We start from the raw sequence: 15,625 nt of genomic DNA, 5'->3' as shown, positions 1-15,625 counted from the left end.
CAGTTTTTCAACTTCCCAAAATGTCTGCTATTCACTCATAAGCACTCCCATACATAAACCTTCAGAGACATAATCATAAATGTTTCAGAAACATCATCCCATATTTTCTCTACGTGTCCAACCAGATCACCCTGCCCAGTCAGCAACCAGTTCCTTGTCCATATCAACAAACAGTTCCCTAGTCCCATGAGCAACTGCTTCCCCAGTCTGATCAGCAAACAATCCCTTGGCCCAATTGGCAACCAGTTACTTGGTCCAATCAGCAACCAGTTCATTGGCCCAATCAGCAACCAGTTCATTGGCCCAATTGGCAACCAGTTCCTAAATTAATCCTGATTGCACATTGGTCAATGAACCTTTATACCAAAGATTGCAAGCGGATAGGATGTGAGATCGGTTGATGTTTCTGATCAGACTTTATTTTAATTCCAAGTCTTCACAAATGACTGATATTAATTATGATAACATTCACACCAAATTGTAATATAAGAATACAACTAGACTGGGGGTATTTTATTGCTCAAACATTGAACAACTACTGTATCGTCTGCGACGGGATTTATCTTCAACTTCTGCAAGATCCTATCAAAGAGCAGGTGCCACTCCCTGGGAGTCTTTATTAATGCCCTTGGGAGTTCAGGAAGTTAGAACAATTAACTGAACCTTCTTCTGAATCTTTCTCATTGCAATACTTCACTTCCCCTCTCAACAAGCCTCCCACTGGTGGTGGTAATATCCAGGATGAATGGAAATTCTTCAGTAACCTCAATGACCAACATGCATGCAGAACAAAGTTAGGGAACTGGTTGCTGCTTGGAGCAGTGAACTGGTTGCTACTTGGAGCAGTGAACTGGTTGCTGCTTGGAGCAGTGAACTGGTTGCCGATTGGAACAGTGAACTGGCTGCTGATAATGGGAGAGATATTAAATGAATACTGCTCATCTATTTTTACTGAGAATATGGAAGGTATGGAATTCAGGCATAGGAGTTGTGTTGTCTTAGATCATTTATGAATTACCAATTATGATGTATTGATGGTTTTGAAGTGAATTAAGTTGGATAAAACCCCAGTGCCAGAGCAAGTACATCTTCAGATCATGTGGAAAGCTAAAGGGCCTGTCCCACTTTCACGACCTAATTCACGACCTCTGCTGAGTTTGCCCTTGACTCATACACACAGCATGGTCATCATGAGGTCGTAGGTAAGTCGTAGCAGGCCGTGATATATTTAAGAGGGAGTTAGATGTGGCCCTTGTGGCTAAGAGGATCAGGGGGTATGGAGAGAAGGCAGGTACGGGATACTGAGTTGGATGATCAGCCATGATCATATTGAATGGCGGTGCAGGCTTGAAGGGCCGAATGGCCTACTCCTGCACCTAATTTCTATGTTTCTATGTTTCTATGTGATGCTAGTCGTAGGTACTCGTGGCATCAAGTAGGTCGGGGCATTTTTCTAGCCTGATGAAAAATGATCGCGAGTAAAAAAGGTTGTGAATTAATTCATGAAACTGGGACAGGCCCTTTAGGAGGAAATGTCAGAGGCCCTTGAAAAGACATTTATATTGTCATTAGGCTCAGCTGACATTTGATAAGATTGGAGGCTGGACAAGGTTGCACCGTTACTTCAGAAGGGCAGCAAAGACAAGCCAGGAAACTTCAGGCTGGTGAGCCTGACGTCAGTGGTGGGATAGTGGTTGGGGAGATTGTTATAGACAGGATGTACCAGTATTTAGGGGATAGGCACAGACTGATTCAGGATAGCCAGCATAGCTTTCATAGAAACATAGAAAATAGGTGCAGGAGCAGGCCATTCAGCCCTTCGAGCCGAAAGGCCTTTTCTGTGTGGGAGATTGTCTTTCAAATGTGATGCAGTTTTTTTAAAGATCACCAAGAGGATTGATGAGGCCAAGGTAAAGGAAGGACTTGGCCATTTGACAAGATCCATGAATTTAAGAAAATTGAGTAGTGAAGTGCAGGAGCTATAAATTGAATGCCACGTTTTATCCCCTGGGTACATGGTGCTGCTTGTTGAAGTCATGGCAGAGCATTATGGGCAACAAGTAATCACTGACAAGAGCTCACAAATCAGTTCCAAACTGGGGCAAGCACATGATTTCCTCCCAACACAGGGGCAGCAGTAGAGTTGCCTCCTGGCAGCACCAGAGCCCTGGGTTTGATCCTGACTTTGAGCGCTGTCTGTACGGAATTTGTACATTCTTCCCATGACCTGCGTGGGTTTTCTCTGTGTTTCTTCACACACTCCAAAGACGTACAGATCTCTAGGAAATTAGCTTGGTATAATTGTAACATTGTCTCTAGTGTGTGTAGGATAGTGTTAGTGTGTGGGAATCGCTGGTCAGCACAGACTCAGTGGGCAGAAGGGCGTGTTTCCACACTGTACAACTAAACTAAACCAATCTTAAACAAGTCGCAGTGGACCCAGACACCAGGACAGGTGACTTCCTCTATGGCTGATACAATCCCTTGAAATTGAAAATGCTCCCATTCTGGTTTGGTGGATTTTGAGTTGGCTGATTAGGGATCCTTTCCATAAGTAGAATGTCTAGATTTACATGAACAATCCCAACAGATCTGACCTGACCTGAATGTTGCTCACCTGTCAAAGCTGAGGTGTGGCTGACTGATGTAATCAACAGAGGTTGTGAAATCTCTATACTGCATCATGCTGAGGTTGGGATTGAGCCATGTGACTCTAGACCTTTCCCAATACCCGTTTGCTCAAGTATGCTCTTTATTCATGAATCACAAGAAATATGGTGCCAGGAGGCTATGAAAAGTTGAGAAATAGGTATCTAGACAAGCGCTTGAATTGTCAGTGCATATAAGTTTATGGGCCAAGTGCTGGTAAATAGGATTAGTGTAGATGAGTTGATGGTCAACATGAGTATAGTGGCCTGTTTCTGGGTTCAATGCCTCTATGATAAAGGTGGTTGAACACTGATCTCCTTCAGGGCTGAATGACACAGATTCTTGGTGATTTCCTTGCATTCAGTTTTACACACCTCTGTTGGATTGGTACAGTGCTGCTGAATTAACCAGTGGGTGCTGTCGCTGCCCATTGGATTCAATCATGACTTCAACTCCCAATGATGCAGGGCACGCTGCTTCTCCCTGTGACCACGTGAGATTTCTCTGGGTATGCCAGTTTCCTGATACATGCTAGACAATTAATTGTCCATGATTGAGTGTAATGGATGTGGAGAATTGGGGGGCATAAATGGGTATGGAGAGTGAATTGGTTGAAGGGTCAAAAGTGACAACACAGGATTGATGGGGTGCAGGAAGTGACTTGATGATCTGAATGCCCTCCCTCCATGTCAAAAGCAAATGTGAAATATGAAACAATATGTTAGTGCTATGGGTTAATTATCCAGTTATAGAAAGCAATAGCGATGGGTGCTCTGTTAGTTGGTGCCATTATCTCAACATCAAGATTAACTGAGTTGTACAAGACCACATATAGAGAATTGTGTTCAGGTTTAGTCACCCTGTTATAGGAAAAATTGCATTTAACTGGAAAAGATGCAGATAAGATATATGGGGGTTGCCAGGACTCGAGGGCATGGGATACTTGGAGAGGATGGACAAGCTAAGACTTTATGACTTGGAGAGGAGGAGGAGGTTGAAGGGTGATCTTATGGTGCATAAAATCATAAGGAGAATAGAGTGAATGCACAGAATTATTTTCCCAGTGTAGAGTAATCAAGAACTAGAGGGCACAGGTTTAAGGTGAGAGGGGAAAGATTTAATAGGAACTTGAGGGGAAACATTTTCACACAGAGAGTAGTAGATATATGGAACAAGTTGCCAGAAGAAGTGACTGAAGCAGGTACAATAACAACAATTAAAAGACATTTGGACAGGTAGATGTACAGGAAGGATTAAAGCCAAATGTGAATAAACAGGGACTAGCTTGGATGAGGTATCTTGGTTGGCATGGATGAACTGGGCCAAAGTGTCTGTTTCCATGCTGAATGATTCTGAGGGTCTAACTCCTTTTGTCTTTCCGTGGAGCCCTGTAAACATTTCCTTTGCATATGTTTACCCACATTCCTTTTGAGGGTGATTGCAGGGAGCACCCGTCCAGATCTGAATAATTCATTTGTTACAAACAATGCAATTTTGTAATTTGTCTTTGTGACATTTACCTTCAATCTCCGTCCCCTGGATGCAATCTTATTGCCAGTGGAAGCAGGCTCTCCTTATTCATACGTCATTTGGAGTGTTTCTATTAATTCTCAGGATGCACTGAGGCTTTTCACAGCCTGTGAAGTGTTTTATAAGTACAGGTACTCTGCTGCTCATTTCTACACAGCAAGCTGCCAGGAACGCCTGTCATTTCACAGTCTTAGTTGATGTATAATTATTGGACCAGTCTCCCAAATGGGACCAAGATCTTTTACCAAGAAGTCAAACTGGGCCTTGGTATAATGTCTTATTGTAAACAATGCCTCCAATATTACAGCAATTACTTAATACTGCTCCAATGCCTGTGCCAAAGGTTCTGGATTATGTCTAAGAGCCTAGGATTTGCTTACTGATATGCAAAGGTTGTCACGATATGTTTAAGGATTAGGAATGAATCGTGCTTTGACATTAATATGATTGATAATTAAACTTTCTCCTACCAGCACTGGCCCTTCATTCCCATCCGTCCTAGCAACATGTCAAAGTGACAACATTACGAGACCCTCTTCAATTTGTCTGACCTAACTTTATTAGCTAATAACCAACTGCTGCCATGAGGGGATACCTTCCATTCTCCGCTCCTCCGCTGTACATATGACCTGCTGCACATTCCATTTATTGTGACTGTGGGGTTCTCATTAAATAATGCCCTGGTTATTTACCATATTTGTTGGCATAAGCCGGTTGAATTATTTCAATAATGGTTGATGCACAGAAGTGGTCCCCTGAGCTGAAGACCTGCAATTTGCAGAATTTGCCGTGAATGACAGATGAGCTTTAAAATGCCATCTCGGTTTAATAATGCGGGTTGCTTATATTCACACGGTAAATGACAGCATTTCCAGGTGTGCAAAGTGAGGAGATTACCATTTATCCTTTTGTTATGGAGGAACAGCAGGTCTGTTTTCCATCTCTGGCACAGGAAGGCAGGAGTGGAGCTATCATTTAATGCAGGGGACACTGAGCCATGTCTGACCTGCGCTGCTTCCGTTTTCAATGCTTTGCCTTCGCAAGCTTCAGACTGATGTGTGGGTGACTGATTGATTAGTTCTTTTGATCCACTAGGTGCTTGTGGATTCTGATCATGGGGGCACCATCAGAAAACAATGTTTTTCAATGGGCCTGACATTACGCAGTTATAACTCCTTGTGAAAATGTGATTATAATGAGGGATTCCTCACCTTAGGCACTCTCTGGGCAGACCTGGTTTTAGGTGGTGTTACCGCTGAGCAGGCACAGCAATACCTGCAGATGTCGAGTTCCTCAGATAATAAGTTGATAACAGGTCAATTCACAAAAACGTCAATCTCCAGTAGTCCAGGCCTTAGTAATACTTTCCTCCAGTCTTGCTTATGCTGGGCCCACCTTTATTCATTAGGATTTCAGCAGGAAGTGTGTGCATGCATGGCAGATTTTGCCCGGGATCATGTGCTTTGCACAATTGTACATAAAAAATGGGTGCAATCTCAAATCAGGCCACTGCCTGACAACATCAGAGGCCTGGGTTCAATCTGGTGCTATCTGTACAGAGTTAGCGTATTTTCCATGTGACTTCTGTGTGCTCGGTTTCCAACCACATCACAAAAATGTGCAGCTTGGTAGGATAATTAGCCACCTTAACTAGCATGTACACTAAATATTGCTTGGATGAGTGACAGGATGTGTGGAGAGTTAACCATATAATAACCATATAACAATTACAGCACGGAAACAGGCCATCTCGGCCCTACAAGTCCGTGCCGAACAAATTTTGTTCCCCTTAGTCCCACCTGCCTGCACTCATACCATAACCCTCCATTCCCTTCTCATCCATATGCCTATCCAATTTATTTTTAAATGATACCAATGAACCTGCCTCCACCACTTCCACTGGAAGCTCATTCCACACCGCTACCACTCTCTGAGTAAAGAAGTTCCCCCTCATATTACCCCTAAACTTCTGTCCCTTAATTCTGAAGTCATGTCCTCTTGTTTGAATCTTCCCTATTCTCAAAGGGAAAAGCTTGTCCACATCAACTCTGTCTATCCCTCTCATCATTTTAAAGACCTCTATCAGGTTCCCCCTTAACCTTCTGCGCTCCAGAGAATAAAGACCTAACTTATTCAACCTATCTCTGTAACTTAGTTGTTGAAACCCAGGCAACATTCTAGTAAATCTCCTCTGTACTCTCTCTATTTTGTTGACATCCTTCCTTGTTGATGACAGATATGGAGCAAAAATGGGTGGTTGATGATCAGTGTGGAATCAATGGGCCTGTAGGACTGTTTCTGTGATGTATCTCTCTTTGACACCACAAAACTACAAATTGGGGTCTTTTGTAGTTCCCAGAGTGGGATACACCTGTTCACAGATACCATGGCCTATAAAGTGGATGAGGGAAAATTGCACATTCATTATGTATCAGCCATGCATAGCACTCAATCTGGGGTACGCATTTGCTACTGAAATCCCATCCATCAGGAACTGGGCCAGCCTCTCTTTCCCCTCCCCTCAACACTCATCACTGTCCAGCGCCCCAGGAATCTAAAACCCAAGGTGGCACAGCGAGTAATGTTGCCGCTTCACAGCTCTGGAGACCTGAGTTCAATCCTGACCTCGGATCCTCACTATGTGAACTTTGCATGTTCTCTCTGTGACTGTGTGGGTTTCCCTAGGGACTCCTGTTTCTTTCATATCCCAAAGATGTGTGGGTTAGTGGGTTAATTGACCTCTGTAAATTGGTTCTAGTTTGTGGGTAAGGGTGAAATTTGATGAGAATGTGGGGAGAATAAGATGTAGTATAGATGGGTGGTGAACGGTCAGCACAGATTCAATGGGCTGAAAGGCCTGCGCTCGCCATATGATCGCCACATGTTCGTTGGTGGCTCTGGTGAGTCTCCTTCATGGTCGCGAGGAGTTCCCGCATTCTGGGAACTAGTCATGGCCTCAGTATGGTCGCCGCAAATCTTTCAACATGTTGAAAATCAAAAATTGGTTGCCATGGAGAAAATCAATACTTTTGTGGTCGTAGGTGCAGTTGTAGTGGGGTCGCCATGTAGTTATAGGTAGTCGAGCTAGTTGTAGGTGGTTTTAGTTCATCGCCTTTGCTGATCGGTCATTTTCATTGGCTTATTGGGGGGGAAAATACGTAAGCACGAGTTTTCAGAACCAAGGATAACCGACTGGTAATGTTAAATGCCCGCTAAATTTCTCAGCTGTGTATCTCTGGCTTATTAAAAGTTATCTGGCTTCTTAAAAGTGTCTCCACTCCTTCTCTCCCCCCCTCTCTCCCCCCTCTTCTCCCTCCTCTTCTCCCCCCTCTTCTCCCCCCCCCTCTTTTAAAGGACTTACCGTACACTGTGCTAGCCATCTTAACCTTCCTGTTCGTCGGGGTGTGTGTCTGTATCATCTTGGCTTTGCAACGTCAATTTCAGACAGCACTCCTCCGCTTTTCCTGGCCCCCGCGTTTAGTGTGTGTGTGTGTGTGTGTGTGTGTGTGTGTGTGTGTGTGTGTGTGTGTGTGTGTGTGTGTGTGTGTGTGTGTGTGTGTGTGTGTGTGTGTGTGTGTGTGTGTGTGTGTGTGTGTGTGTGTGGTGTGTGTGTGTGTGTGTGTGCTCACTCGTCGTTCCAGGTCCCGGTTTTTCAGGCGAGTGCCGCAAACTTGACCGTTGCCGGCCGTCCGCTGTGGAACAGGCCCTTAACTCTAACTCCATCCACTTTCAGCTGGCACTCATCCTCCAGGCAAATGACTAACGTGTGCTTGGGTCAAAGTTCAGGCCTACTGAATCAGGGCGATAATGGATTTGACGGTAGTATTTCTCTTTCCCAGTTCTGGGTAAAGGTCTTCAAGCTGGACCTTTGACTGCTTCTCTCTCCACAGATCCCACATGAGTGACTTGCAGAGTGTTTTCAGCTTTTCTGTTTTCATTTCAGATTTCCAGCACCTGCACCTTTTTTTCTGATTTGCACTAAGTGACAGTTAATGGAAGCAAATCACATTTGTAATAAAATCTTCTGAATGTGTATTTTTTAACATTCTGGGTAAGATGCTCGTAAGGAAGTCCACTACATGTAGACTGATCTTTTGTTAACCACCCTCGTATTGTCAACCGTTCAGCTGGAAGCCACTGGAATCCATGATATATTATTCAGTCTACTGGCCAGCCCTAGAATTAAAACTAAATCACACAAAGACCCTTGCAGAGCAGCATCCAAATGGATTGTCCTGCCTCTGCAACCCCACTCTGAAGTCAACCCGGCTATCAGCTGCACTCTGCATTAAAGAGCACTGTAATAAAACAGCAGCAGGTTTCTGTACAGGAATTTTAATTTGCTGGCTTTTGGAGGGTCTTCTTATAAGAAAAGGCGTACATTACTTCATGCATTTATGGATTATCATTCGGTGGAGAAAAGATTACCCTCCTTTACACCCATCCTGAAGCCAGGTTTTGTACCTGCCTTTACTCCTTGGCAGGTATGTCCCTTTGCTCAGTTTATGTTACAGAACAAGCTAAAGTACAGCATTTGCATTTCCTCTTTCACTCAACATCTTTGACACATTAATACAAACTCACATTTTGTTATTGAAGTCTGTTATTGAATGTGCATGAACTTTCTTAGCAGTCAGTGACTTTCAAATCCTAGCAACCCTCGTGGTTAGCAAAGCAGTGTTTTCTCTTGGCACTTCCGTTCTTGTGCTAATTGCCTTGAAACTCTGCCCTCAAGCAGTCGGCTCTTCAGCCACTGCAAACAGTCTACCTTTATTTGCTCTGACTAAACCTTTCACCATTTTAAAGAGTCTGAACAACCTTTCAGCTTCCAATGATCAGCTTATTCAAGACTGAGATCAATAGATGTTTCAAGAGATCCGGTGAGAGGGCAGGAACGTGGAGCTGATGAAAAAATTCAGCCAAAAGCCAAATCTTGTCTTAATTTCTTATGTTGTGGTTAGAGAAATCAGTGAGACTATCATAGCCCTAATTTGTATTTGTTCTATGTAATTACTCAGTTGAAAAAAGTAAGAATTAGGTTTTGCACAATGTTCCCTTAATCATGGCAGATTTCTCCATCCCGGTCCCAGTGTGTGACTCTGGGTGGTGGTGTTCCAGAAGACTGTGGCGTCATCCTACTCCAGGACCCAAAAACTAAATGTTTACAGAAATATTATTTGTTTGTTTGCTGTGAGTGTGAGCTCCCTGTGCACTAATCATTTTCCTGCACTGCAACAATGGCCAGCCCATAGAAATAAAAAAGCCTTGGGTTGCCGTTAACCTACTGTATAACCATGGATGTTGCTGAGCAGTTTTATGTGGATTATAACCTGCATCTTTCCATTCTTCATGTACAACAGAAGGCATGAGCAGGTTTTAAAATGCAGAATATAAGACAGGAATCTTCTATGCCAAGTCATATTATGACAGTCATGTTATTGTAAGAACTTTTTATTTTCCTTTTAAACAAGAAAATTTACTAAATGGTCAATGGGGAACTCGGAAGTTGTGTTTTCCTCTACAGCTGGCATGACGATCGACAGTGACCACAGACTTTGGTGGCAGGAAGTCACTGAGACTGGGATTAAGCCGAATCAGTTCACCAATACATTCCCATCCCAGCAATATCACGTCCATCCACACTACCCGATTCACAACACTCCAGCGCTGCGCTCTCTACTGAAATTGACCACAGAATCTACCACAATTTTTTAAAGTCCATGAATTGTCACCTGATGATGACAAATACTGAGGCGGGCAGTCACCTGTTAAAGGGTAACCGTGTCTTGGAGATGGAATGCAGACAGATGTACAATTGCTCCCTTGATAGCTGACATGAGCTCTGCAGCATTTGAAGTCAGAGTGAAGGGTCAGAAAGCACTGTAGACCATTTTGCTGCTGTTTGTCGAAAGGAATTTCATACACTCCCATGCTGTTGACATGAGAATAAATTGGACAAAAATATTGACCATTTGCTGCCCCTTGAGAAACTTTCACCCTCTGCTTCCTCCTCCCCTCTCACAGCTTTCCACCTCTCATTTATCTTCCCTCCCCTCTCCTGTCCGAGCCAGTGACTTTGCATTAGCATTGTCTGCAAATTGTCTATGTTTCTGCAGCACTTCATCCACACATGGCCATTCAGCCTCGGGGAAACCACCTGCTAGCACTTCACAGCTGATCCTATCCCTGGACAACATTAACAGAACACAGATAGACACAGGCACACATACACACAGACACACACACAGACACACACACACAGTCACACACACAGTCACACACACAGGCGCACACACAGGCGCACACACAGGCGCACACACACACACAGGCACACAGGCACACACACACACACACAGGCGCACACACACACGCGCGCACACACACACACACACACACACACACACACACACACACACACACACAGGCACACACACACAGGCACACACACACACACAGGCGCGCACACACAGGCGCGCACACACACACACACACACCCCACCACACACACAATCACCCATGCAACACAAATGCACATGCACACACACAAACCTACGAACATGCGCAAATGCATTCCACACACACACACACACAATTGCAACAATGATCTAAACCAGTAGGGGCAGATTTTCCTCCATTCTGTCACCTCTCCTACCCCCAACTGCCCCCCAATTCAGCACCCCCATAGTGTGAGCAACCAGCTGAGATCCACTGTGTGCTTGTAATTTTTGTGCTGGAAATTATTTTCTTATACCAGAGAAAGAGGCCATTCAGTCCATCAGTCCATGCCGGCTATCGGGGGGCAATCCCATTAAACCCTTTCCTCCTCCTTCCTTTATTGCCCTGTATTTCTACAAATTATTCTCTCTCGCACACCCCTTCAGTTCTATTTTCCCATTAATGTCCACTGGTGGCAATTTACAAAAGCAAATTAACTCACTCACCCACACATCCTGGGATGTGGAGGGAAACTGGAGCATCTTGGGGAAACTCACACGGTCACAGTGAGAACGAGCAAACTCAACACAGACATCTTCGGTGCTCAGTATCAAACCCAATTGTGAAGCAGCAACTATATTATCTGTGTTACCCATTTTCAGGAGACTGGCACTCAGGCAGAGCTGGTGGCACTCTTCAGCTCCCATCCCATTATTATTAGTGTGCGATTTGCAAAAGATAATAGTAGTGTTGGATGATTTTCTAACCCCACTTTGTGTATGTTTTTCTTTGAATCTTCAGTCCATTCGAGAGGTCACCGGATATATCCTGGCTGCTCTGAACCAGTTTGAATATCTGCCGCTGGAAAATCTGAGAATTATTCGAGGAACAAAGTTGTATGAGGAGAGATACGCGCTGACTATTCTGCTGAACTACAAGAAAGATGGAACATTTGGATTGAGGCAGCTGGGCCTGCAAAACATGACAGGTAAGATTCGTTGACAGATGTCAGAGATTTATACTGCTCTGCCTTTAGAGTGAAACTCCGAGCTTTGATTCAGTTCACTTGTCGGATACAACTTTCAGAATGAGCCATGGGTCTAGACAACTTTAAATGGCTTTAAATAAAGAATCAGCAGGAATAGAGTGCAATACATATATAAAGCAATAGTGAGGACTCAGCTGGTGCAGGGTCCAATTCTAGGCACCACTCTCTACGAAAAATTCAAGTTTGGAGAGAACACAGAAGCGCTTTACTGGGTTGGTGCGAGAAACTTTGATTATATGGAAAGTAAAGTGGAAGGAGATTCAACAGAGGAGATCAAGAAGGGTATTTGTCAAGTCAAAAGGAAGAAATACAGTAAATACATACGATATATGAAATAGAAGCAGGTGTAAGATAATAGATCCCTCACACTTACTCTTCCATTTGCTATAATCATGGCTGACGTTTTACCTCAGAGCTACTTTAGTCCACTAACCTCATGGCTTACGATTTCTGTAATATCCAGAAATGTATTAATCACTGCCTTGAACCCACTCAACGATTAAATGTCCATGGCCCTCTCGAACCGGGAATTTCAAACACGTACCATCAGCTGGGTGAAGAAATTGCTGATAGCTGGAGGACAGAATCACCAGGGCAGAACAAGCAGCTATGGTCATGTGGGCTGCATGCAATGCTATTTCACTGTGCCTCCTGTTGACAGAGACCTTGCTCCATTTCCATACCTCACTTGGGCATTAAACTGGTGTCTCCCTCATTTATAATTGGATTACTACCACCGAGCAGAGGTCCTGAACACGGACTTTCAGTAAATGACAAAAATCACCCAAATTCATTATTCTGTGCTGAAATACCTTTAGTTGAGATTGAGAGATTGCGGGGACTGTATATATCATCTGAACATGGGATATACTTCTCTTTCACTCTACTCCTCCTGTTATGAGCAGTATATGCTTATGACCATCCTGGGAATTAATCTGCTGACAATCCAACAAAATCTTGATGACTGAGCAGGCCACCCTTCCTAACTGTAGTGCTAACTGCTGGAGCTGAGAGGTAACACCACTGAAGTAAAATGACACTTTTAATAAGCAACTGTAATTACAGTGACTTCCCCTTTGTGAAGATTAAGTTCCACACGTCTCCTCATCTGGATTAAATATTAGGCTTTCAGTTCTTTCCCTTCTCCGACCTAGTACCTTTGCCTGCTGTTTCAATAATTGTCCATGTTATCATTTCTGAATTACGTTCCAGATGATCAAACACAGAACCCTCAATAGTTACAATAGGGCTGTAGTTTTTACTTCGGTGGGGTGACAATGAGACAGCAGTGTTCATATGTCGAGTATTAAGAGTGAAAATCTGTTTCAACACTTAGACATTCACAATGCAGTATATTTTAGGCAGTGATTGCAAACGTTAAAGTTTTCAGCATCTGCCCTCTGCTCAAATTAAACAGGCTCCACGCTGCTAGAAAATGTCATGTGCAAACAAACAAGTCCTCCAGCCATCTTTCCAATGGATTTTCAATGTCTCGCCACTTTTTGATTATTAGTATTTCTAAAGAATCTGAGAACAGATGTAAGGAGATGTAAGGAGACTATTTTACAATGATATTACAAATATTTATGTTTGTATTCGGCGTCATAGGTCACTGAAAATTTTCAACGTTGAAAATCCAGCGGCGACCAGAACAAGGTACGACTCTTTGGGTGACTATTCACAACCATACAGGCTTCACCCTGCGACATGTCACCAGGGTTTCGCCTGTATGGTTGTGAGTAGTCTCCTCAGTCGCCCAAAGAGTTGTAGCATCTTTCTGGTCACCGCTGAATTTTCAACATGTTGAACATTTTCAGCGACCTGCAAAGACTTATGACGAGTGCCGGTAGTCGCCGAAAAAGTTGCGTAACTGGGACAGGCCCATAACACTTCTGGTCAGTGTCTGAGAATGTGGCCCTGATCCATTAATGTCTATATATTTAGCCACACTCCCTACAGGTGTTGCTACAAGAAACCTTTACACTCTGAAGATTATCACATTAGGATCAGTAACATTAAATACACCAGTTGTGTGTGAGGGTGCTGAATTTTGACAAGCCCCTTGTGTAGATGGATGGGAAGGTGAATGGGCTTCCTGAGACAGTGCCCAGTTATGTCAAAGATAGCAGCTGACAACCTCAAGCTGCAGATTACTCAGCAATGTAAAATAAAACTAATCTCTGCTTTTGTCATGAATAATAATATACTTTGCAAAAATTGATCTAAGTGTGTCAATGCATGAAGATTGGTGATATAACAAGGTTTGTGAAAATATACAAGGCATTGCAAGATTAAGTGCATGGGCAAAACTGTGGCAGATAGGTTTAAATCTGGGTAAGCAGGTCATTTGTTTTAAACCCAAAGGGATATCTCTGAATAATATTTTGATGTTTAAGTGGTGGAGTAATTTGTATCTAGCGATTATATAGATGTCGATATGCACCAACCGTAAAATGTTGCGGTTAGATTCAAATACATCTAAGAATAACTGAAAATGTATACCAAGTATTATAACGGGGAAGAACATTTGATGTATGAAAGCAAACAGTGGATGTGGATCGCATTTAGAATGCAGTACAGCGCACTATGACTCAGAAAAAAGATAATCTTTGGAAGAAACTCTGCACATATTTACCACACAGTTAGCAGGACTCCAGGAGTTGGAATAAAGCACCTTAGACCAGGTGTAGCTTCCCATTCATAGATTAGGTTGTCAAGGATCAAGGTGTTTAGGATTTTAAAAGAAACGGGTAAAGTGGAAGAGAAACATTTTTGGACTGTTGGGAGGGCCTGGGACCAGGAGACAAGAGATCGTGAGAGCTATTGATGATGAAATTGTGAAGCTCCTCATGTGAAAGCTGATAGAAACATAAACCCTGCAGTACTGTAGATGCTGGCACATTTAATAATTTTAGACTGATTGTAGACTGATGACTGTTTTCTCCAGTTCAGGGGTATTAAGAGATAATAGCAGGCACTACTCTCGTGCACAAAGTAGTAATGTTGCCTCACAGAACCAGGGACACAGATTCAATCCTCGCTCTGTCTGAATTATGCATGTTCTCCATGTGACTGTGAGTTTGTTCCCATATCCCAAAGATGTAGAGGTTGGTAGGTTAATTGTCCACTATAATTGTGTATAATTATGTCTTTGGTGTAGATCATAACAGCTGTTGATGGTGAATTGGGAAAATATATCCTCATTTGAAAGATTTTTTTTAAATAGTTTAGTTTAAAGGTACTAATAAGCACCTTAAAGGTTTATTGCGAAAACAGGCCCTTCGGCCCACCAAGTCCAAGCCAACCAGTGATCCACTTACACTAACATTATCCTACACGCTAGGGTCAATTTACAATTTTACCGAAGCCAATTAATCTATAACCCTGTACGCCTTTGGAGTGTGGGAGGAAACCGGAGCACCCGGAGAAAATCCACACGGTCACGGGGAGAACGTACAAACTCCATACAGACAGCACCCATTGTCAGGATTGAAACCGGGTCCCTGGCGTTGTAAGGCAGCAACTCTACCGCTGTGCCACTGTGCCACCCCTGAGGTAGAGAGTTAAGGGAATGTGGGGAGACTAAAATGGGATTTGTGTGGTATTATCGTAAATGGCTGTTTGATGGTCACCATGAACTCGAGGAACTGAATGCTTATTTATGTGCTACATCTATAAGATGTGACACCACGGCATGGGAGTGGGGCACTGATTGACTATGATCCAATTCATGACATAGTATGGTCACCAGATGGACACTCTCCTCTTCCTCTACTTGTAGGTCTTACCCATACAAAACAAAGCGCTGAGATCGTGGCTTTGTGGGATGATACATGTCCCAAATCTCGGAGTGAGTTTCCTCTATTCTGCAATTTTACTGTTTCTTCAAATGGCTTCATGTTTTCAGTCAAAACAACCAGCAAGGAATTACATGAGACAGTAAGAAAACATTTGGGTACAGTG

At 43.3% G+C, this 15,625-nt stretch overlaps 1 protein-coding gene across 4 annotated transcripts in view; it reads left to right on the top strand.

Moving 5' to 3' along the window:
• Window positions 1–15,625, top strand: part of LOC129698887 (receptor tyrosine-protein kinase erbB-4-like) — an 804,589-nt gene that overhangs the window by 368,248 nt on the left and 420,716 nt on the right. For all 4 annotated transcript variants that reach the window (XM_055638279.1, XM_055638280.1, XM_055638278.1 and 1 more), the window contains exon 3: window positions 11,416–11,602. In XM_055638279.1, the coding sequence (XP_055494254.1) occupies window positions 11,416–11,602 (187 nt within the window). The remainder of the gene's footprint in view (window positions 1–11,415; window positions 11,603–15,625) is intronic.

Source organism: Leucoraja erinacea, chromosome 7, assembly GCF_028641065.1.
Source record: "Leucoraja erinacea ecotype New England chromosome 7, Leri_hhj_1, whole genome shotgun sequence".
In the NCBI taxonomy this organism is placed as follows: domain Eukaryota; kingdom Metazoa; phylum Chordata; class Chondrichthyes; order Rajiformes; family Rajidae; genus Leucoraja; species Leucoraja erinaceus.
Note: the sequence above shows the minus strand (reverse complement) of the source record. Positions and strands in the feature narration are given on the sequence as shown.